This window comes from Ambystoma mexicanum, chromosome 11 (genome assembly GCF_040938575.1).
Source record: "Ambystoma mexicanum isolate Mex_15411 chromosome 11, UKY_AmexF1_1, whole genome shotgun sequence".
Classification (NCBI taxonomy): Eukaryota; Metazoa; Chordata; class Amphibia; order Caudata; family Ambystomatidae; genus Ambystoma; species Ambystoma mexicanum.
This window is the reverse complement of record NC_090934.1, coordinates 1,370,220,089-1,370,245,003: the sequence shown is the minus strand read 5'-3', so window position 1 is coordinate 1,370,245,003 and position 24,915 is coordinate 1,370,220,089. Positions and strand designations below refer to the sequence as shown.

Sequence of the window (24,915 nt, the reverse complement as noted above, 5' to 3'; positions counted from 1 at the left end):
TTTTTGTGTTTCAGAGTACAGGACATTTTAGACAGAGCAGGTTTTGCTAAAACAAAGACTTGGCTGTTAGCGTACTGGCTTTTGTTTTGTTAAGTTCCTGGTTAGTGAAGGAATGGAAGGTCAATCAACATTTCTTGGACCTCCCTTGAAAACTTTGTCGGGTGGAGCCACACCTGGCAGAAACATCAACCCCGATCATAAGGCCCTGGGCTGAAGGGTCCACGTGATGGGCTGCAGCCTTGAGCAGATCCTAAGCCAACACCCCCAGTTTGTCTTGAGGAATACAGTCTTGGAACTCGGCCAATTCCTTCCATAACTTGAGGTGGGCTGCTGCAAGTATGACCTCTGTATTTGCCGGACGTAGCTGAAGCCCTGCATAGGCAAAACGTTTTTTCTGATACCTTCAAGGATCTCGTCTTCTTTAGACAATATCTGTGAGGCAGCGGTGGAGGCAGAGGAGGAGGAAGGCTTAGATTGAAGCGTAGCCAAGGCCACTACCATAGAGGAAGGAAGTGGGTAGGAAGCCAAAGGACCGGACTGGAGCTTATAGCGAGCATCAATTCTTTTGTTAATGTGATGCCCGGTATAGGGTTTCTCCCACATTTTCTGGGCTTCTGCAAGGGCGTCCGTTTGAAGAAAAAGACCTGACCGCTCTTATGAATATAAGGTCAAGGCCCCGGCGAGAGCTCTCTCCTGCAGGGATGGGGGATCCGGAGTTGCAATTTCAAGCAAACGCCATCAATTCCAACACCGTCATGAAACGCTCTGATGTAATGGGGCGGGTCCTCACTATCTGTGTCCATCTGCCCCTTGTCCTTTTTGGCGGGAACTGAAGGTTGTTCCGAAAGACGTGGTTCTTCAGGCCCCTTTAGTTCAGGTGGCTGCACAACAGGAGTTGGTAGCACCACAGAAAGGGGGGCAATGGAGGCAGGGGAGGAGGTGGCCCTGCTGGAAGTGGAGGAGGTAATTGCAGTGCCTGCTGAGGCAGTGGAGGTGTGGGCTGAGGCGCGAGAGGCTTGTGGCACATATCGATGAAGAGATCCCTAAAGTACGCCTTCATCCGGTCCGAGTGCATGAGGGCATGGAATTTGCCAAAGGACGCATCCTCCGGGCAAGGCCTAAACTGAGGAGTGGGTAATGGCCCATCCAACGTACCGTGTCCCCATGATTCCATTGGGGTAGGCTGCCACGAGGGTCTGCCCCTGGCTGGAAAGACATAATGCAGAGGAGCAGATGTTGGGGAGAGCGCAAATGTTTGCGTCACAAGAAATCTCAAGCGCCAGTCGATTGCCGGCCTAAAAGGATTATCCAGGCTGGGCAATGAAAAGGGCGGCACGACCCCGACCACAGGTCCTCCTGACACAGTCATTGATTTGGAGGGAACCAACAAAATGGCCACCTCAGACCACATAGGTTGGGCCGTCGTTTTGTCACTCCGTGGGGAGTCACATGCCTACGTGAGACCATTGTCACCAGAGGATTATAGGAGCTTTGGAGTCAATTTTAGCCCTTTGTAGGGAACCACGACAGAGCCGGTACTGGAAGAAGAATCTCGGTACGTTTAGCCCCTGACTGGGGATCCTTGGGAGCTACCTCAGTAAAATTTGCCCTGAACAGGGAACCTAGGTTGTGACCTTGGTACCCTTAGCCTCGTGAAGGGGAACCTCAGAGGCTACTCTAGTATCCAGGCTAGATCCCTTTCGGGATACCTTAGGGTGAGCCCTGGTAAGGCTAGAGGTGCCATAAAAAGTATGGAACTTACCAGACGATTCCTCTTCTCGACGATGAACTGTTGAAGGTTAGCTGGAGGTAACCGCTGGACCACGTCCTCCGAGCGGACGAGCCTACGCTGAAGTGCCAGAACGGATAGCGAGTCGCAGTAGAGACAGGAATGCCGCCGATGTTCCAGGCCTAAACACTCCAGACAAAGAGAATGAGGATCGGCCCTTGCTAAGCGTCACGTGCAAGAACAGGACACAAATCCCTGATGCACCGGCATAGACAGAGATGAAGATTGACTGTGGAACTGGAGCAGGAAGAGTGAAGGACAAGATGGGAAAAAACAAAAATCCCCACGATGCAAGTACGTCCGACCCTGACCGTGCAGAGAAAAGGATTGAAGGGCGATGCCCTGGGCAAGGCGGGCTACAGCCAAGGGAGGTGGGCCTGGGTAAAAATAAAAGAACAACATATTTTTTGATGCTTCAAAAAGTGCTCCGGTCCTGTCCCGTAGCACGGAATGTCCCAAAAGTATGGAGGAAAGGGGACGGGACATAGCAGGTGTAATACACGAAAGTTCTCCTGAAGAAAGAGGGGTAGGATGGTAGGGGCAATGAGGATTACGTGGGAGGAACATCCAATCAAAAGAAAATTACATGGAGTAAGTAATTTTGTCTTTGAATGGATTGTGTCCTCCCACATATTCCTCATCTATGATAGACTCCCAGAGCAGCATGATGCAGGAGATGGGAAATGCTGCAACTGGCTTCCTGGTCCCTTCTGAGTCATACAGGGGACAGGCACTTTCGTGACCAGACCAACTCAGGACCCATTTACCAACACTTGCCCTCGGGCACCCTTCCCTGACTAGACTACTGAGCCCGTTTACCCACCCTCCTCATACTAGTTGACCCTCATCCTGTCCCCTTTGCACTACTAGACTACTGAGTCTAGCCCACCCCTCGCCCCCTCCATGCACTTGGCCCTTTTCCCGGCAATCAGCGCACGTGCACTCCTAGCTCCCCTAGCACATACCTAGCCCCTGCCCCTCCTTCATCCTCCCTTCCCCCATCCCTTACCTTCCTGTTTGCCATGACCTGACCCTCCCGCTGCACTTCCTGCTTGCTGCACTTGCACAATCTGAATGTCACAAGACCTAGTAGGACCGTTTATTGTTGGTGTTCCTCCTCGGTTTCCCCCCCTTCTCCCTTGTCTTGTGGTGCCTGGAGATACGTTCTGCTGAATAGGCACCATACAAATGTTCAATAAATCAAATTAAATTAAATCACTGATGCTGTGCAAAATACCTTTCCCAAACCTCGCCTCCTGACCCGACAAAGAATCCAGGCAGTCATTTTTTGTGAAAGTATGAAGAGAGGACCAAGTAGCAGCACTACAAATGTTCTGTACTGGTACTCCTCTTTGCAGAGCTGATGAAGTAGCCACACCTCTGGTTGAGAGCGCTCCTAAATCCACAGGGACGCCTTTATCCACTAAATTGTAGCATTTTGATATGCAAAGGATAATCCAGTGGGATACGGTTGGCTTGCTTACAGCTAAACCTAGCTTGTGACTAGCATATCCCACAAACAATTTGTCAAAGTTTCACCCTTTTGTTGATGTAGAAGCCCATGGTCCTCTTAGGATCAAGACGATGTAACCTATCCCGCTTGTTGGAGGGGTGCAGTGGCGAGTAAAAGATAGAAAGCACAATCTCTTGCACCAGAGGAAATTCTGAAACTTCCTTCAGAAGAAAGCAAGGGCAGACCCTCAACACAACTTTCTCCTTGTACAAGGTGGTAAATGGAGGATTTTAAAACAAAGCTTGTAACTCACCAAGCTGAGGTAATGGCTGTTAAGAAGATAGTCTTGAGGGTTAGCATTCTTAAAGGACATGAATGAAGAGGCTCAATTGGAGCAGCCATAAGGAACTTTAGTACAAGGCACAGTTCCCAGCCGGGAACAATGAACGGATCAGGAGGGGAAACATTAGTTAATCTTTTCAGAAATTGTATAACAAAAGGAATCTTAAAACACGATACCTGCTCTGCTTAAAAATCGAGAGCACTGGCAGGTAACCATTTGCAGTCGCAACAGTGAGACACCTGAGGAGTTTCTCCCATGCTATTCCCGGGGATGCCTGACTTAAGTGGCCAGTGGACTGCAAACACTCTTAGATGCCAACGCTGCGGGGCGGACAAGCGAGGGAGGATCATATGAGAAAGGGACCATTGGAGACTGTGGAACACCCTTGAGCAAGTCATGGTATCCCCCTGTCCCAATACATCCCTACCCGACATCCCCCTCAGTCATCATGGGATATTATCGCTCAAAACCCATTCACCCACAACAATACATCTGCCCCTTTCACCCTGACAAAAACCCACACAGGTTTTCCATGATCCCTAAGAAAAACTAGAACTCGCACAATCCCATCATCCACTATAAAAACCCAAAGACATAGACTAGGAAGATTGCCTATAATGATAAGCAACTGCCCTGTCCCACTAATATGACCAAACAGGGTCAGGCACTCAGTCTCCATCACGCCCACTCTGCCTTTAGGAAATATGTGCAGTGCCATTACATGACATGTTCCCCCGACATCCCCCACCCCCACCCATTTCTGAACTATACTAAGAAGAAGAGGAGGAAAAAAGGGGGCTATGAAGATTACCCATTGGAAACAATGCACCAGGAAATTCCTATGTGCCGTCGCCATTTTCTCCCGATAATGAGGCCAGCCAAGGTCAGGCCTCCCTCCACAATCATTCCCACCTGAAACCGGTTAAGCCTCCAAGTCAGTATAAAAGGCAGAGCACACAGGCACACTTTGAGCAAGCTGGGGAGGCTGAGTGGGTTGTGCTGGCCAGAGGAGCTAAGGAGAAGCCACAGAGACCCTGGGAAGGAACCCTGAGAAAGAGAACAGACCTCCAAGTCACTGGGCCTATGAGTGCAGAAGAGGCTGTAGTGTGGCAAGAGAGCTGTGCTTCCAGGCAGCCAGACCAGGGGCAGCTGGAGCTTTCTTACAGGACACAAGCCAAGGCTCAGCCCCTGGGTGTAACATTAAAAGCCAAGCCTCCGAGGAGCAGGTGGGACAGCCCTGACCCCAGAAAAGGTCCATTGGAAACTCCACAAACCCCCAGAACGCCGTTTTAGGGAGCTGGCAAAGTGGAAGCACAATAAGACAGCTGCATTGTGGGACCTGAAGTCCAGCAAATTTTTGTTTGATTGAACTTTTGTGCAAAGCAAGAGGGTTCGAGCCAGACCGATCGAGACCCGTGTGTGAAGCAAAGGAGGGGTCTGAGTCCGACTGAGAGAGACCCATGAGAATTGGAGCAAGGTGGAACACGAAAAGGAGCAGATCTTCCAGGGGCAAAGGCAAACCCACAGGGACAGAATGACCAATCGAGGGACCAGAGCGAAGGGTTGGGGAAACCCTGAAGTTCTCTACAGGAGGTTGTTCCCTCTGAAAAACTGGGAGAGAGCCAAATCCCAGACACAAAGACTGCATTGTGTTTCAAGGACACCAGCGAGCCTTGCGCGTAAAGGACCGAGTTGGGGAGGCGAGGCCAATCCTGTAGAATTTACTTTGACTGCTGAATTAAAGCTGCAAAGTGAATGAACTCTGAAATGCATAATGGTCAAGATTAACCCTGGCAAAAGGGGAAGTGAAAAGGTGAGTGCTTGAAGAGAAAGATTTGTTTAAACTTTTTGCTTATGGAAGAGACATTGGGGCAAATATCACAAGGACAGTGGAACTGAAAGTCAAAATGGTCCTGCGGAGGTCTTTAGTAAAAGCCTTGCATATTCAAAAGTCTTCGACATCAGTAAAAGATCCGAGCCCGACTGAGGGAGATCTGGACCTCACTGGAACTACCTCCCCCCCTTGTGTTCTGCCTCAGAGGATCACTTGGCCTTCAGGAAAGCCCTCAAAACCTGGCTGTTCACCCAGACCACCTGATCCCCCCCGCCTCCCTGCACCCAACTCCTCGAGACACACACACACACACACACACACACTTCCTCCTTTATTCCCCCCCACCAGACCCCCCCAACCTATCCCCGTCAGCTAATAGCCTCCTCTTTCCTTTCAACCGCTTTCTGCCACCCACTCTGCGTGTGGGACGCCAAGCACACATGGAGGACTCATGTAGTCACTCCAGTAACTTGCACCTGGAACGGATCCTGACAGTGGGACAGCTATTGCACTCATATGGGTTTAGAGGGTGAGCAATGAATCTCACTTAAAATACACTTTGAGAAAATCACACTGATCATCCCTGAGGAGGACTATCAGGCACCTCGGACAACTCGCTTGTGGTCGTCACTGCATGTAACTCTAAAGCTCAGGAGGATGGGCCACGTCGTTGCATGAAATGGGGAACTTGTTTCGCACTAGACGGAACTAGGGATGGCAATCTCTCACTCTAAGAACCTCTCAAAGGGTGAGTATTATGCATTCTTCTAGCACTTAGATCACCTTTGAAACGTAGTACTGCCCCTTGTACATAGATGGAACCCATGAAGTAGAGATTCTTTGTACAGCTAACCCATTTCTCCTCTCGCGTTCCACACTGTCTCAACTTGGCAGAAGGGACAGGCTCACTGCAAACACCATGCACACGCATATAAGCACAAACACTATTGTATATCACCTCTGCCATAAGAATGAAGCTACTTTTAACAACAAAAATTTGAACGTAGCTTCCCACATAACTCAATTTCTTAAACACAATCCCTCCCTTTAGTTCATAGTATACCTCCTCTGCACCCATACACACTCAATTTAGACTTGGGTGACGAGCAGGGTCTTGGCCACCCTTAAATGGCTGAAATGCACACATGCATCATAGCATCTCCCAAATTTTGGACTCCAGTTTCTCCGAGGGCATTCAACCAAAAGCGCGTTGGGACCATAATTATGGTGGAAGGCACTATGCAAATGACAAAATGAATGAATTAATGAATTAATGAATGAATGAAGGGACCAATTATACTCGCCCCAGTACGTTTGAAGGTTGGAAGAGTAACAGAATTTACCAAGAGACCACCCAGTACAAATGAATGGTGTAACGATAACAAAGGCTACCAAAGAAGTAACAAAACTCATCCCAATACCAGCCAATGTTGGGAAGAGAAAGGAAACTATCAAGAGGATAGTGTTGTAAGATATGAAATGCACGAAACGCTGGAACAGAGGGAAGTGGGCGGGGATCAATTGTCCACAGAGACTGGAAGAACGTATGTGAAACGAAACCCACAGTACAGGGGAAGTGGCTACAAAAGTTGGGACTTGAACAAACAAGGAACTGTGCCAGTAGTAGGGAAGGGGAAGCTCCGGAGGGACTGAAGAATTAAAGGAACTTGTTCACAAAATTACTAAAAGCCATCCCAAGAAAGACTTGCTGAGGCTATAAAAGACTGTCCAGGAGAAGGGAGTCCTTCTCCTGGACCCCTCTTTTCTTGGAGCCTTTTAGAATAGTTGTTTGGGACATAGGACAGTTTATTACTTTGGACACTATCAATGATGATGAACACTGTAGTTAGATTTGCTTTGGGTAGGGCAAACACCATATTATTGGGGATAGATGGGCCTTTTCCTTTATTTTTTTTTAAAAAACGGATTGTTAAAATGCCACCAGTGATGCAATCTCCTTCTTCTGACCAACCAGAGGTGCAACACTGGAACTGTGAAATGGGGACAAGACAGAAAGCTAGAAGGGGACTCGGTATCCGCGTCAGACAGGAAGCCCATACTAGACTTTAATTAATCCTTTTTTACATCAATTCCTTAGATTGTTTAGACGCCAGAACATGCTTTTCTTTTTTCTTTCATACCAGAATTTTTTTATTTAACTGCCCATCAGCGGATGATGTGGACTTCAATGTCTTCCGTAACCCTACTCCGTTGCACGGGATATGGCAATCAATGCCCTGGTATTACCAACTTCAATTGTGCACACACTGCAACAGACTTCTGTGTGCAAAACAACTTTGACGTGGAACTGTTCGGGTTTTGGAGTGTTCCTCATTCCAGAAGGTGTCCCGCGAGGACATGGCCGCTGAGCTATAACCTCAAAGGACACAGCCGACAGGAGGTACAAGTCTATTGGAACCGTTTCAACACTATCAAAATAATATTTGTAACATTGTTTATTAGACCATTTAGAACTTATGAAACCAATATGGGTGAAACATGCCCCCACATATCCATCAATTATAATGCACATTGCCTATCTAGAGCCTCAAGTTATTTCTGCCAAACCTCATAATGCATCTAGGTCTGTGCTGCCTCTGTAAAACGTGAGAATTCGTTGCAAGGATATATAAAAAAAAAAGGCTGAGTCTATCCATAAAACATCATGACAAACAGGGTGGCATTAATAGACCCAGCTTAATTGAGCACAAAAATGTGCAGCGTCAAATCTTGAGAGCTAGTTTCTCAAAATCTTAAATGATAGTCAACCATCAAACGAAAGTTAAAATGCCAACTTACCATGCACTCTCACGCACTACACGACTCCCGTTTAAAACAAAATTGCATATTTGATTAGAATACTTGTGAATGGCAATTGTATTACTTACACTCCAGAAATGATTACAATTACAACTTGGGTTGTGTTAACGTTACTTTATGGTCTGGATCACAAGAACATTAATAAGGCATTTTGTAAAAAGTTATCTTGACGTCAACTGCCCTGTGTCAACTACCACAAAACATTTTTCTTCAGATGCTGTTCGCGATTTGTCCAATGTCAACTTTCAATCGTAATACCTATTCAGTCACAACGCATACCCCCATCTCAGAAGCCAAAGCAGAAAATCCACTCGAAAGATGTGGGATGTTGGACTCATTATTTTTAAGATTCCTTTAATCTACTAATTGTGAGAAATGTGAGAGTACTCTCACATCTACTCCCTGGGGATCTTGTGTTCAAGTGGTCAGGGAAGGGCCATTGCTTTTGGATCCTGACCCTGAGGGTGGACAAGCGAGGGAGGATCACCTGGGCGGAGGCTCGTTGGGGAGAGGGGGCCTGAGGGTGAGACATGGTATCCCCCCTTTCCAAACACTGACCTATCTGACCCTTCCTCAACCTTTATGGGTTATACACAATCCCAACCCATAGTTCCCCAATTCATGCCCTACCTGGTAGTGAGATGAAGAGTAGGGGACTCAGAGTAATGCACACTTCCGATGTGAAGCACCACTATAGTACTGGGAAGAGGAAGAGGAGTATGCAGACATCCACTACTGAAGGTCAGGCATGTCCCAGTAATTGGATTTGTTACGGTTAAGCAATACCAGCTAGCGCACACCTGAGACCCATTAACAAGGCTCAGGTGTATAAAGAGAGAGAGAGCTGGGTCAGGAGACTGGCAACGATCCTGAAGACCCACAAGACCCGGAGCGAGCGAGTCACGTGGTGGGTGCAGGACTGGGAACCCTTTTTTGTGAAGGAGGACAGCTGGAGCTGTCAAACAACTGAAAAGCAGAACGGCTGCCAGCTGCAGCCTCTCTGATTGCCAGCTTGTGCAGAGAAGTGTCCAGCAAGTAAGCGAAGTCAAGGCTGGTTGCATCCTGGTCTGGCAAGAAGGTGAGCAGGACCAGCAGAGAACACCGAGATGGAGATGCAAAGAGGCGGTGAAGGTCATAGGGGTTGGAAGCAGCGGAGAGCTCCCAAGGAACCGCAGGCAAGTAGCGGTTCACGGAACTGAGTAAATATGACCAGATCTTGAATACCAAACTGAACGAAAAACACTACTTGAATACCTAACTGAAAGAATGAAGAGCACTGCTTGAGTGCAATTACTCAATCTTGAATACAGAACTAAACAAGAAGTACAGAGTGAATGAAAATATGCAATATTAAATGCTGAGCGAAATGGAAAGTATTGTTTGAATTAAAACCAAGGCATATCAAATACCGGCATATTAAATACTGAACGAACATTGGAAAATAAGCGGACAAGGAATGTCAGTTTGAGTGAAAGCAGCATTGTGATAAGAAGCAAAGAGGTTAACAAATCAATGAGGAGAAGACTTGCAAAAGACTAATGTACAAGAGTGTTGCAACAAAGGCCAAAGGGGGGGGAAACTTATGGTTGCGTGACCTGTGATAGGTGGACTGTGTGGTCTGACAACTGCGCCTAGACCTGGGGGCCCTAGATGGTGACAAGCGTGAGACTTTGTAGCAAGTCATAGGAGTACTGCAGTGCAATCTTGGGTAAGGGAATACTGAGGACTAAAAGAACTGAGAAACGTTGTCTTGGGGGAAGGGAACCTCAAGAACCCCTTTTTGTGAACTGACTTGGAGAAGGGAACATCAAAATTTGGACGAAGATTGGTTAGACCGACAACTATTGGAACTGTATTTAGCCTGAAACAGAAGGCCCAAGAAGAACTTAAGCAGAGAGCCGGTGACATTATTTTTTGACACTATTTTGGTTGAGCAGAATCCCACACTTTGTTTATTTCTAGATGTGAGTGCAAACATAGGTTTTGGACAAGGACATAACTTTGATTTGGACTTACAGACTGAGACTTTCATTAGTTTTCTTTAGGAAAGAGAAATCCATACCTTAGTTTTATAAGGGAAAGTTAGGCCTTTCACCATCCTGACATTTTAATAAAGTTCGCTGAAACTTTGTCATCTCTCTTGATATCATGCCGGTCTCACAAAATGCATTCAACATATTGGAACAATGCTGGCAACAGACTGTTGGCTAACTACATTACAAATACTGAAAGTGAGAAAAAGGAGCATTTCACTGATTAAAACGTTTGCATATGCATGAAACAGTCTAAACTACATAAGGTCTCAGTCTTTCAACAGTACTACTAAAAACAGTTAACATTGTCGGACCAAACAAAATGAAGTACATCAATTTTATTTGGCGATACTGCTCATTGCACAGGGAATATAAACATTGATATTGCTTTTTAACAAGAAATCCACTTGGTCCCAGAATAATACAAGATTGTTACTTTTCTATATCTTGTGATCTGCTAACTCTCTGGCAATTGGTGAGCCTCTAAAGTATAAAGCCACATACAGAAAAGCAGACCTACCCTGAGAGAAGGAGGAATAAACACAAGTTGTATAACCGGCATATACATGTACCCATAAGAAATATGCAACCAAGGAAAAGAATGCAGCTCATCTTCCCATGAAAGTTTTGCTACTGGGATGTAACTGACAGGAGTGCGAGGCCATGAAAACAAACACAGGTAATGTATTAAACTGCTGTTTGAATTACGATACTGTTCATATTCTTTTCTTAACTTGTGGTTGGGTGATGGCTATAAAATGTTTAGTGTCAAAGATAATTAGTTGCCTGGGTTGAGTTTTAGAAAACATGTAAACGTATTTGTAGAGTGTGCCTCATGCAAACAATTCGGTTCCTCCATCTGGGACCAACAATTTAACAAACCTCAAATATTTCACACAATTATTATTTCTGATTAATCATTTGAATCTCAACAAGAAAAAATAGGCTAAGTGAACATTTAGATCTATTAACACCTGGGAAATCTGTATTTGCGATGACTATTCCAAACTGATGTTCTCTATGCTACCACATTGGTTGCCAGATTTGATTTCCTTTCATTTTTAAAGCAAGGTAAATTAGGCAAAACAGAAAAGAGACAGGGGTGTGTGAGGCGGGGTGCTATATATCTCATCATATGCATTAGCTCTGAAGAAGCAGATAAATCCATTTACTTAAAAGTACATTGAGATTCTGAAATGTGATAGTCAAAAACATCAGAAACAGAAATTCCGGTTGCATAATATTCCCGTTAAAAAAAATACATTTCCTTTCAAAGATATTTAGTTAATTTCAGAAGACATATGTGCAGGAGTTACTATAAAAATGACAATTTTGGAGGTACTCCGACACGAGTTCTTCACATTCCCACATGTAACATAACTACTTAAAACGTAGCATTGTTCTCTACTTATAAAACATTCTTTTGTATACTGCTTCACACTATTCTAATGCATTTATCGTTAGTTGCAATACATGGCTGTTTACTATTGAGCATAGTTAATTCTGAACACTTTCATAAATCTTAAACTCAAACAATACGCTTTAAAAAAGCGTGTACCTCTTGTACTTTCAAAACTCCAATTTAAGAAAACTATAGTCTCTATTAGAATCGCCACAACGTTTCCAAACAAGGCAAAAACAGCCTAGAAACTGAGAAAAACCATTTAACGATCTGCAAACGTTTCTGCATTCAAACACTCTACACACATCTTGACATAGATGCATTGATCCCATATAAACATACATGCATCAAAAACGTGAACTCCACTCCAAAATCAGAAGTTAAATCAAATAATGTACGATACCTGATCAAGAAACAACGTGGCTCTGATTTTATCTCTGCTGTAAGCCATGGCAGGCAACAACTAGCCGGTTTGCACAGTGAGTGTACACTAGAACAGTCAAGTTGCTTTAATTTGAGGTTTTGGCTATAGCAGGTTACAGCAAGCAGGGGATGAGATCAGGTCTAAAAATTATCACTTAGCACACGGCACACCGGTATTTACACCGGACAGTCATATTTATGCACCACTTAAGGTAAAGTAGCAGTTACATTCTTTTTTTAAGCGCAACCAAGCTATGTTGAAATACACATTCTGGGGGACAATATTGTAGCAGAATACAATTATAACATAAAATAGTTACTTGTGCATCTACTAAGATTCATAACGAATGATGGAAACAATTCATCTCTAGACATGGTCTAATTACCGTTTACGCCCTACTTTGCAACTTGTACTGTTAAAACATAACATATGAAAGGGTTATATTGGACTTGTAATACTGCATTCCTAGCCGCCCATAATGGTAGAGACAAAGTCTGCACGAACATCCGTGAGATAGTGTGTGACAAACACTCTTTATCAACATTTAAATTATTTTCTGACAATAACAAGCTTGGACTTTTGAATAGCCATTATTCTGATGTATGGATCGATACACAATGTGGGAGGGTATGTGCAACGCTGATAAGTATATAGGGTGGGCATATGCGCAGGGTGTGGGCGTATGCACAGGGGTGCAAGCTTCTGGGAACATGTATATAAAAGGGAATTGTGTGCGATCAGTGTTTCAGTGCATGCTTCGTGGGTGTATGGTGCACGTGCAGTGGGGGGAACGTGTACAACCTGCAGAACACAGCTGCGTGTCTGACTGGACATTACAAGTAGTCATGGTTCCTAGGAACTCTTTGTGAGATGCCATCAGTATAGATATGGGGTTTGGTTTGGGGGGGGGGGGTGGAGAGGCTAGGTCCCAACCCATTTGCATGGCAGGATCATTCTGTGAACCAATGGCCACAAGCTAGCTCATGCAATGGTCTGTACATTGTCCTGTGTTCAGAATAAAAATAAAAAACACAGCAATGTTTTCTTTAACTGATCATAACTTTTTCCTGTGTGTTTTTTGCTGTCAAATTGAAGTGAAGCGTACAAGTCAAACCATACAGTGGGAAAGTAATGATGTGCTCTAGGTTTTCTTGTAAAATAATATACCACTATTGGGAGACGGGGAGCAGAGTACTTCCGCAAGAAAGGGTGCAGCAGTACTATGTTGCTCAGCTGTAATAGGAAAAGGGCTGACCATTAACGGACACAGGGGGACGAGGATTCGCTCCTTCAAGTCACAGCAAAAGCTGCACAATGGACGTTCGCACATGGTCGAGTAGATCGATGGCACACGAGTCAGGCAAGCCTCTTACACAAATAATGGTCGTTCCTAAAATGGAGCAACACAGAATTACATTCCGGACTTCAGAGATAAAGGAGTAAAATCATCTCTTTCTTCAGTTAGTCTTGTGAGAATGCCGTTTGCTGCGGGGGTCGGAGGGGAGAGCAGCGATGCTGCGCTCAGTTCATGCGCAAAGCCAGACCTTCGCTAGTGCAGTACAGTAGGTCACCCGCCAGAGTGGCTTCTTTCTTATCCAAAACAGAGCAACCTGCCCACGCTTACATGGACTCCACCCTTCATGAAAGCTGGGAAGAGCTGCAGTTAGGTCAGGAGCTATTTTAATATATGCAGATGGTCCAGTTTCTTGGCAAGAATAGAAGGACCACGGGGGGAGCCATGCCTCAGCAGCGTGTGTGGGTAGAGGGTGGAAGCGTGGCAAAGCACCTTGGATGTGTGTATGAATGACCAAATGCCATCACCCTCCCTACTTACTCTATAGCATTAGTTTTAGCTTCCACTGGGCAGCGTTACACTACACATGAATCAAAACTAAATAAAAATGTATATGAAGCATTGACATTAAGCCTTTCAGACCAGTACAAACTAGTATGCTTCTGCTCTGTATAGGCAACAGAATTTACAACTCTAACAATGCAAACAGCAGCATCACATTCTGTGGGCTATATAAGTCTGCATCATCAGTACTCTAATACCAACCGTGGATTATGGGTCCAGGGGTGTAGGAGGACATGGTATCAGAAAATATCTTAATGAATGTTCTGCAAAGCAGGCCATCAGCATCAACACAATTGAAGGGTCTGAACGTCCTGGCAAAGGGCAGGTTGCACCTACGCTAGCTACCCCTAAGCACTGGATTTAGCCATGTGCTTCCCTGCCACATGGAGGATGCATTCTCAACCTTCCATGCCGGCATTTGTCCTCTGACAGTGCGCTTGTATGCAGGATCAAGCTACATAGCCTACTGTTTTGGAAATCAGTACTTTGGGACTCATTACGGCCATGGCGCTCCCGTGATGAAGGGTGTCGGTACGGGACTGGCACTGTTCATTACGGGATGCCCGATTACGAGGTCCCATAGCAGGACCTGGAACAGACGTCTGGTAAAACCAGACATCCTTTCAGGGTCCTGCGAGGGGACCAAGGAGCTAATAACGGGCCTGTTATTAACGGCCCGTTATTAGCTCCCTCCCCATTCCCATTGAGCCCTATGGGGGCTCAAATGGGAATGGGGATGGGTTTTTCCAATGAGGACTTACCAGGTCCTCCATGATTGGAATAGCCCAGTAAATCCTCATTGGAGGAACCCGGTACGGAGGCAGCCATGCCCTTACTAAGGGCATGGCTGCCTCCGTACTCGTAATGAGGCCCTTAGTCCAGTCAGTCGCCTCTACCCTGTCCCTGTACATGACAACCGTTGGCAAATTAAAGGCTCTGCAAACCATCAGTTAAACAGGTTTTTTCTTTTTTAACAAGCAAGCTGATGGGCCAATCAAGTTCAACAGCAAAGCGTACTGTCCCATTAAGAGAGCCAGCGTGCTGCAGCATTTTGCAAGGTCAGACAAGGTCAGTATATTTTTCTGTGCGTTTAGGACAGGTCTACTCGTTTCCTACGTAAGCCACATTTCGCTGGCTGGTGGGGATGGGGGGTTATACATGTAATGTCAATTCCCAGGATGGAGAACTATGATGTCAAGAAAATAACTTTTCCTTCCCCCCCCTTTTCAATGTGGAAACATCATTAACATTAATGAATGCGAACTGGAATAGCAAGCCCTTATCACACCACCAGAAGACTTAATTAACACCTAAGTAGGCAGGTTAAATCAGAAGGCTCCCAAGCAGACCACAGTGGTTGCAAAGACAACCTAAGCTTAGTGGTTGCCAATACAAAATGATGCCACACTACCTAAGCTTTTTGGATTCAAGAGTCTATAATGTGCCACTTTACTAACCCTCTTTACCCACCAGTCTCTTTCGTGTAATATTACGTTTTTTAATTGTGATCACTTTCTATGCACTCGCCCATTGAAAAGACAAGGGAACAACAGAAAGAAAGTCATCTGTCTAGGATCAAATTGTTTTCATCAAACGAGGAAGCCAGGAATAAAAGTATGATTTTCTGTTTCAGAAGTCGAAAACATAATCCTCTTTTCCGCAACGTTCCATTCTTTAAACGAAAATATAGCCTAGTATATTGGTTCTTAGTTTATTTCTACAGTGTTTCCACATTTGGCAGATAAGGAAATAGGAGAATCCCTATTTTTTCTAAAATTGGCAGTTTCCCACAAAGACCACAAACTTGCCCCTCTAGCCAGTCTTCTGGGTTTAATTAATTGCTTTTTGTTGGTGTTCTCTATAAGTACTCCCACATAAGCACAAGGCGATTAAGTAATTTGCTCGGGACTGAACAGTTTTGGTAAAGTGAGAAAGAAACCCTTAGAACCCTCATCTTCCAGTTCCAAAGTTGTCAATTTATCCACTAGTCCTTCTTTTAATCCTCTTCGTTTGCCATCCGCTCCCTCCTTTTCACACTCTCTGGTCACCGGTGTTATCCCTTTCCGTATTTCCGTCCAACGGGGTGTGAGAGAGAAGGAGGTGGACATGTGCCTGTAAGGGCATGGCTGGAAGGCATGTACTGTTTCTGTGAAGATGAAAGAGTGTTGATGTGAATCAAAGGAATGGAGAATGGATTGGTTGTGTAGTGAGGTGTGGATTTGACTGACTGGAGAGAGGTGGTATGTCCGTCTGGAGATTGAGGTGGATAAAAGGTGGGGCAATGCATGTGGGTGAGTGAGTGGAATATTGGTTTGGGTATGTGGTGGTGGTTGACAATATGAATACCTGTACCTATAGGAGTGTTGATCGGTGGGTGCTGGGGGTGCCTTTGAGGACAGGTCTAGATTGTGAAGGATTATGCATGTCTGGGTTGGATACCAAGCAATTCAAAGACTGAGCTGTTTGATTTATAATTATTGCAATCTCTCCACTGGCTCCCTGTGGCCGCGAGGATCAAGTTCAAAACATTCTGTATCGTCCACAAGGATTTCTGGGGCCGTGGTGCTCTATATCCAACACTCTTTTCCTAAATACCTCCCTTCCATAGCCCTCCGCTCAGCTACCTAAAACTCAATGCTAGTCAGACGCTCCTCCAAACAGAGAGTGGGGGAAGATATCTCTCCTCTGCAGGTGCCTCCCTCTGGAATGGCCTTTCTGCCCTTCTCAGACTTGAGCCGGATCACCTGAAGCTCCGGAAGCTGCTCAAGACCTTCCTCTTCTTCCTTTGCGCTCCCTCTCCCCTGCTAATCTACCATCTACTTGTCCTGAATGGTGGCGTGGTTGCCCTCAAGAGTCACGCAGGATAACACGCTCCCCATCCCCCACCCCCTGACCAGTCACCTTGCACTGCCTTCTGGCCTACACAGCATTCCGGTCTGGGACTGCACCCGTGTAGTCCTTTGCCGTCCTCTCACTTATTCGGAGCCCTACTGCACTTCCCACCATACTGCTTCCCTCCAGTTCTCCCCTCACCCTCTCCCCTGCAATTCTCGTTGCACTTTCACGATCTGAATGACACAAGGCCTAGTAAGATTTTTCTGGTCACCCCTCTGTCTCCAAAAACACTTGTTTAAAGGCGCGTTATAAATACCAAATCATATCATAATCCTGCACAAAATCATAGCTAATCCACTTTGATGGTCTTTACCAATACCTGCTCTCATTGTATAATCCCCTGAAATTTGATCATTATATTAAATACCCTGCCTGCTGACTTCCAGTCTGATGGCCAATATTGTACAATCTTCTCAAAAGCCTTCTACGATGACCATGTCTGATGGTATTTCTGCTCTGCGTGAGGCAGTGATGGGGGCATTACTGGCCAATGCACTTGAAAACAATTGTAAAATAAAATGCGGGAGGGGGAAAAAATCCTTAACGGCCTTATGCTTGCTCAGTGGAAGCATCACCACCAACCCTAAAACATCATAAATGACAGGAAGAACCCCAAGCGTTGTTAAATACAAATCCGACAAACTATTCCAGAATGAAGCACACGAGACAAAACATTTTGTCCAGCATGCACTGGCACTACCAACTCTAAACGTTCACTGAACCCTTTTCAGAGTGCTAAGAAGATGCAGACACAGCATTGGGTGCAGTAAATATAACGTGCTGAAACAAACACCAGACACTCAGCACTTTCCCTTAGCGTGCTTGCCTTATCTCCACCCACTCAGTGAAACATGGGCAAGATTGTGCGTCGGTGTCCAAGAGAGTCACATGGAGGAATTATCTCCTCCTCTAAATGTGTTCTTATGCAACCATGCAACCGTGAGAGCGGTCACGTTTTTCCATGCCCTGCCCCACTGCACAGGTTGGATCTCTCAAGGTCCAGGTCAGATGGCAAAAGTGCTATAGGATAGCAACATAACAGTACCCCACAAAAACAGATGGTTCAATTTGACTCATACGTTTTTCCGTCTGGCGTTAATGTATACCTTCTGAAATGCAGTAAACTTAAGTTATTCTACGTTACACACCACCTCACCACCCTCTTATTCTTCTTAGTTCAGCGTACCTGATTTTTTAAATTTTGTTTTTCGGGTGAAGCCCTCTCTAGCCCATCCCTCAGAACCTCTATAACCATCAGACGCAACATGTGCACCCGCCGTCAAAGATCCAAAAGAGTTTGCCTGGATAGCCCGCCCTATCTTTTATATCAAATGTACTATCCAAAAAACATTTCCACAGCAAACGAGGGCATAGTGAGGGGCACATTCGTCATGCCCTTTCCACGCACTAGTGTGCGCAAATTCAAGCTCGTTTCCCCCACACTTAGCAGCATGTCAAGCGTGCATGCTAAAAGAACAAAGTTACTCACCTTAGAGACTACCTTACTCCTAGTCCATAGTCCCCTTTCCTCCATATGCTTGGGACATTCCGTCCATCTGGACGGGACCGGAGCACTTTTGAAGCATCGAAAATAATTTGTCCTTTTATTTTTACGTGGGGCCACCGCAGGCAGTCTGCCTTCCTGAGCTCCACCCCGCCCATCACCCTTTAGTCCTTTTCTATCGCTAAAGTCGAAGGACCATTAGCAAAAAAGAGGTTACTTATTAGAGGGGACGGTGGGTGTATGGAGGAAAGGGGACTATTGACTAGGAGTAAGGTAGTCACTATAGTGAGTTACTTTATTATTACGTCCCGTCCCCTTTCCTCCATACTTTTGGGAGATTCCCAAGCACTGACCAAAGAAACGGGAGGATGGAAATTGGCATCAGCCAGGGAGGTCAAGACAATAGTGTCTGCAAACAGCCAAGGAGGAAGCCCACATAGCAGCCTTGGCTATGGGCTCCCAAGGGACATATTTCTGGAAGGCAACAGAGGCTGCTTTGCCACAGACCAAATATGCATGAACGCCCTTTGGGGCGTGAATGCCTTGAATTGTGTAAGCCTCTGAGACGCATTAAGCGATCCAGCGTGAGATAGGCTCTTTTGAAGCCAGTTTCCCTTTTGGGTCACCCAAAGTAGAAAGGGTTGTGAAGAACTAAGTTAGCTTGCTCTGTCGAGGTAAAACTTCAGAGGTCGTCTGACATCTAGGTTATGTAGAACCTTTTCTGCATCCAAGAGCAGGTTCGGAAAGAAAACCGTTATGAACAGATTTTTGTGCAACTCTGCCAATTCTTGGAAGGAAAGGAGAAGTGCAAACCACAACCTTATCCTTGTGAAATGTCAAGAATGGGTGTTCGACAGAGCTTGAAACTCTCATATTCTTCCCGCATATGTTACTGAAATCAAGAAGGGCACTTTCCAGGAGAGAAACTTGAGCTCCGTAGTGCAGGGACGTCATTTCACCAAAATGCCAGAGGTAGTGGAAGTGACATCACACGACCCTTGACCCCATGATGACATCACAGGAAGTGATATCTGACCCCACCCCGAAGTGATATCGCAGGAAGTGATGGAACACAACCTTTCACCCGTTGACAAAACAGGAAGTGAGATCACATAGCATTGTAAACTACGAAAAATATGGTTACGATATCACTATAATGTGATGTACATTTCATACAAGAATGGATCGCCATATGTATCGTTAAGATCAGTGTGTATAGGCACATATTACCAAATGACTGAATGCAAGCAGACGTCCATGACCAAATGATAATGTTGTGTTATTATATAGCACCTACGCTTAAGCCCTTTATATAGAAAAAATATACATCCAATATCACCCAACCTGTGCTGGTACTCATTTATCGACCTCAGAAGGATGAAAGGCTGAGTTGAGGCGTTTAAGAACAGACTAAATCAGTGACTCGCCCCCTGAAGAGTGCCTGAAATAAACCTTTAATGAATCTAGCAATTATTGTATAGAATTCCAGAAAGACACATTATTTGGTATTGCTATTCTTTCTTATTTAGGGGCAGTGCTGAAAGTGCGTGTAGCACTCCTCTTCTTATTTTTTATAAGGGGCCTGAACAAGAAAGCCAGCCACTCCAGAAGCAAAGAGCCACATGGTGCTGGTCACAGCCCAGGAGCTTGCATTACAACAACAAAACAACTTTTTTTTTTTTTTAAGCGGTCGCAAGAAGGTCGCAAGGGAGACCTCAGAGGTCGCAGTTGCGACATCTGGTGACCCCTACATGACGTCCCTGCCGTAGTGGCCATTGGTTCAAATGGCTTGTGACACAAAGCGGTAAGGACCACGTTTCAATCTCATTTTGGGTGAGGAGGCCGGACGAGTAGAAAGCCTGCGAAATGCCTCTTAATCACTGGGTTTGTCAGAGAAAAAGAGTGATTATCTGCACAAAGGTAAGCTGCAATAGCTGACATATGTTCTGCATTAGAAGATGTGGATGCCAGAGGCTGCAAAGTCAGATATAAAAAACAAGACAGTCAACAGAAAGCCACTTACCTTTGTACTCCCTTTGCATATGTCGCAGTTATCCGCCGAATGATGAGGGTGGAGGCAATATATACAATCCATATGTCTGTCCCCCTCGTAAACTTTTTTCAAGCCGCACGTCGCGCATGGGCGGAACAGCGCTTTTCCTGACACGGAGGACATTTTCTGTACTCAAATTCCAGTAATGCAACCTTGTACAAAATAGTAAGACAACGCGAGGAGATCCCACTACTTTGGAGACGGTTGAAATCTGAAGGGGAACCGCGGCGGCAGGCCTCTTATACAGGGACGGCCTACGGAGCATGCGTAGGCGGGTCCTAAAAGGACGTAGATAGGACCCAAAAGTGTTGGAAGTTTTCCTATTGGAAAAGGCTATATATGTGTACCGAGGGGTCCCAGTCTGACGACGGGGAATATTCTAAGCATGTGAATCCATGAAAGATCCAATGCTGGAGAAAGCCATTTACCTTTGTACTGGCTTACATGCCTCCTGCATTATGACTGTGTGGGTAGAACTGCCATTTTTTTCACCGCCTGAAGTGATCTGCATCACAGGTTTTAGTGAGGCCATTGTCACCAAAGGGATTGTAGGGGCTTTGTAATCAATTTTAGCCCTCCGACAGGGAACCTTGGCAGAGCTGGAACAAGCAGACTTGAGACAAGTTTTTCAGCCCCTTTAGTTTCTGCAGAAGAAATAGCCCTCAGTGAGGAAACCTCGACAGGGCTGATGCTTAAAGACTTAGGGCCGTTGCCCTCATTCTTTGCCCCCTCAGCAGGACCGGTACAACCACAAGATTGTTTGTGGGAAAGCTTAGGGTCACATCCGAAAGCCTGAGCCCTTAAATGGGGCCCTGCGATCCTGCTGGTTTTGATTATAGCCCGTGTTTGGGGATCCTCAGGATTAGCACCAGTACTTCTAGTCGCTTTACAGGAAAAATCGAGACTAGGCTTGGTACACTTAGACCCAAACTGGGAAACATGGGGAATAACCCCGGTTGAAACACCCCCGACATTGTGTTGGACTGCCCAATTCCAAACCTGGATAGCTAGACCCACCAGAGGAGGCACCCTGGTGCCCCCGTTTGTTGAAGTTGAACAAAGCATTGTCTGTGCGAATTCACACCACTCTGTTGATAATAGAAGGCTGAAAAGCTTTTAATGCTAGCAAAACTGCCAGGAGTTCTAGGTAGTTGACATGAGACATTCTGTCCTGGGGCGTCCACAGATCATACACCTCGAGGTGACCCAATGTTGCTCCGCACCCTAGGACAGAGGAGTCTGTTGTAATTGTAATCTGTGGGAAGGGCTCCTGGAAGGAAGTTCCCACTGAAAGGTTGCTGGAGGTTGACCACCATTGAAGATCCGCTGTCATGGAGGATGGTATCGAAAACATTTTGGAGTCTGGGTCCAAAGCCTGGGACCAGCAGCTGCACAGTGCGAGCTGTGTGCGCGCACCGCATCTCATCAAGAGGTAGGGCTAAAATACATGAACCCATCAGGCCCAGGAGTCTCTGGAACCACATGCTGACCTGTTCAGGAAAAGAAAGCACATGGTTGATAAATCTGCAATTCTGTCCTCTGTTAGGAAAACTCTGGCATTGACCCCAAAGGTAAGTCCCATTGTACCAGCCGTTAAGAACGTTGGTGTAGAAGAGTTCGTCAAAATGGTCGCTTCAAATCACATGGGTTGAACCGCCATTTTGCCACTACCTAAGGAGATCTGCGTCACAGGTTTTAGTGAGCCCATTGTAACTACAGGGATTGTAGGGGTTTTTGGATTGGTGTTAGCACTCTGACAGGGAATCTCGGCAGAGCCAGTACTAGTAGACCTGGAGCGCTTTTCAGTCCCTTTGGTTTCTGAGGAAGAATTAGCAGTCAGTGAGGGAACCTCTGCAGGGCCGGTACAACCACAAGATTGTTTGTGGTAAAGCTTAGGGTCATGCCCGGTAGCCAGAGCTCCTAAATGGAGCTCCTCAATCCTGCTGGTCTTTTAAAAAGACCCCGGTTGGGGATCCTCAGGGTTTTACCCCGGTACTTTTAGTCACTTGAAAGGAAACCTCGAGACTAGGCTTGGTAAATTTAGTCTCAGAGAAACCTCGGTAATCACCCTGGTTGAAGCAGCCCCAGAAGCGTTGGGCTTAGTCTTAGCCCCCAGATGAGTAACTTCAGAGGAAAATCCGGTCCTTTTGGTCCCACTGGATCTTCTGTGATGGTCTGCCACACCTTCAGATGAGAGGATATACGTCCTCCCAGCGGAGTCTCATGTGGCTGATGGAAAAAATCATTTGGATGATTTATTGGGTTCTAGACCTCCTGTTGCAGAGGAGAAGGCTGATGACCGAGAGAAAACCCGTGCACTTTGCTTTTGCTGCTTGCGTAGAGGTACACCAGAGGAACCTTCCGCCAGGTGTGGTCGATGCTCCTGGTACCCTCCAAAACCTGAGAAGGACCTTGTCGGGGGTCCTCCAACCTCTGCGTTTAGGCAGCTTCAGCTGGGGTTTTGCAAGGACAGACTAAGATTTAGCCGTTTGAGTGCTTGCTTTTTTTTATCGAGTTCCTCATTGGTGGAGGAGTGGAACAGCTCTTTACCTTCGAAGGGAAGGTCAAGTACTTTGTCCTGAACCTCTTTCAAGAATGTTGTTGCGTGACACCACGCTTGGCGGGAAATATCTACCCCAACCATAAGGTCCCGAGTAGAAGTATTTCCACGAGGGCCACAGCCTCCAGCAGGTCCAGAGCCAGAACTCTGGCATCCGATAGCCCTCTTTAAAATCTTCCAGTCTGTCCTGTGGGATACATTCCAGAAATTTGGAAAGCTTCTTCCATAGCTTATGATTTGCCGCTGCAATGACTTCAGTATTCGCCTGCCGCAGCTGTAGATGAGTATTGGAATACTTTTTTCCCGATGGCATCAAGAATTGTGTCCTCCTGGGAGGCAGCCGTGGCGGAGGATGAGGACGGCTTGGACTGGAGCGTAGCTGCTGCCGCCACCACCGTTGATGAGGGAAGAGGACATGCATTCAAGGGTATGTCTTCTGACGAGTGTAGCTTGTAGCTAGTGTCAATTTTCCTACTGATGTGCTGCCCGGAGTGAGGTTTTTCCCAGACCTTGCAGGCTTCAGCAAGCACATCCTTTTGAAGGAAAAGGCATGGGCGCTCCTGTGCCGCAAGGCTTCTGAAAGTACACCTTTCTGCGCAGGCTCTGGTATTGGAATATCCAGCAATGCTATCATATCCACAATCCGGTAATGAAAGGCTCTGACAGACCGGGGGGAATCTCTGCTATCCTGGTCCACTTGGTCTGCATCAGTTGTGGCGGAACAGAAAACTGATCCGCAGCATGTGGTACCTCAGACACTGTGGGCCTACTTGTCTGCGCAGCTGGTGTCTTAAGCACTGGTGAAAGTGGAGGCAGTGGCGGTAGTGGAGGAGGGGAGCCCCACCGGAAGAGGAGGGGGGCAGCACCCCCTGGAACCTTTAGTCACTGTACAGGAAGGCTCGGAACGTTTAGTTCCAGACTTTCAAACCTCGGGAATAGCCCCGGTCAAAACAGACCCAGAAATGTTGGGCTTAGCCTTAGCCCCCAGACGGGGAACCTCAAATGAATATCTGGTCCAGACAGCCCCTTGACAGGGAGCCTCGGAGCAAACTTCAGAATCCAGGTTAGATCCCTTTCGGACACCTCAGGGAGAACCCTGGTACCAGAGCCACTTGGACCCCTCTCGGAACCAGAAGCCCCCTGGCTGGGGTTCCCTAAAAAGTAAGAAGCTTTGCAGACGCTTCCTTTTTTCGTCGAACTGCAGTAAATGTGGAGGAGGAATCAGTTGAAACACCTCCTCCCACCTGACAAGCCTACGCTGGAGTGCCCGGACGGAAAGGGAGTTGCAATAGAAGCAAGAGTCCCACCAATGTTCCGGGCCCAAGCACTCCAGACAGAGAGAATGGGATTGAACGAAGAACAGGACACAAACCCAAGACGCTCCGGCATAGACAGAGCAAGAAGACCGTGGAACCGGAGCATGAAGATGAAGGACAAGGGAACAAAAAAAGAATTCCCCTACGATGCAAGTGCTTGCGATCCCGACTGTGCAGAGAAATGGACTGAAGGGTAATGCATGGGGTGGAGCTCAGGAAGGCGGGGCTACAGTCACACGCGGTGGCACCGCATAAAAATAAAAGCATGACAAAAAATGTTTTTTGATGCTTCAAAAGTGCTTCGGTCCCCTCACAATGGACAGAATGTCCCAAAAGCATGGAGGAAAGGGGACGGGATGTAGGAGTATTGATATGTCCTTTCAGACAGCATTGCGGCATAAATACACTGAACTATTGACCCACATCCGTAAAAGACTGAACAGGAATAAACTGACACATGAGGTGCATTCGGACAGATGTACGCTAGAGGGGCAGCAAAACAAAAGGACAGTGCTGGAATGGGTTTGCAACGTCCAATAACAAACAAGAAGCAACAAAGGGTAACTAGGCAATAGTACAACCACTGACCCAATTGGTTTGTTGACATTTACTTTGCTTGTGACCTGGCGGT

At 46.3% G+C, this 24,915-nt stretch overlaps 1 protein-coding gene across 2 annotated transcripts in view; it reads right to left on the bottom strand.

Annotated features, from left to right (window-relative positions):
* Window positions 1-24,915, bottom strand: part of TRPM7 (transient receptor potential cation channel subfamily M member 7) — a 2,599,208-nt gene that overhangs the window by 2,459,211 nt on the left and 115,082 nt on the right. The window contains exon 1 of one of the 2 annotated variants that reach the window (XM_069624955.1): window positions 12,078-12,145. The exons of the other annotated variant lie outside the window; for it this stretch is intronic. Within the exon in view, the coding sequence (XP_069481056.1) occupies window positions 12,078-12,125 (48 nt within the window). The 5' untranslated portion in view covers window positions 12,126-12,145. Of the gene's footprint in view, window positions 1-12,077; window positions 12,146-24,915 lie in introns of those variants that run through there. 2 annotated transcript variants of the gene reach the window in all.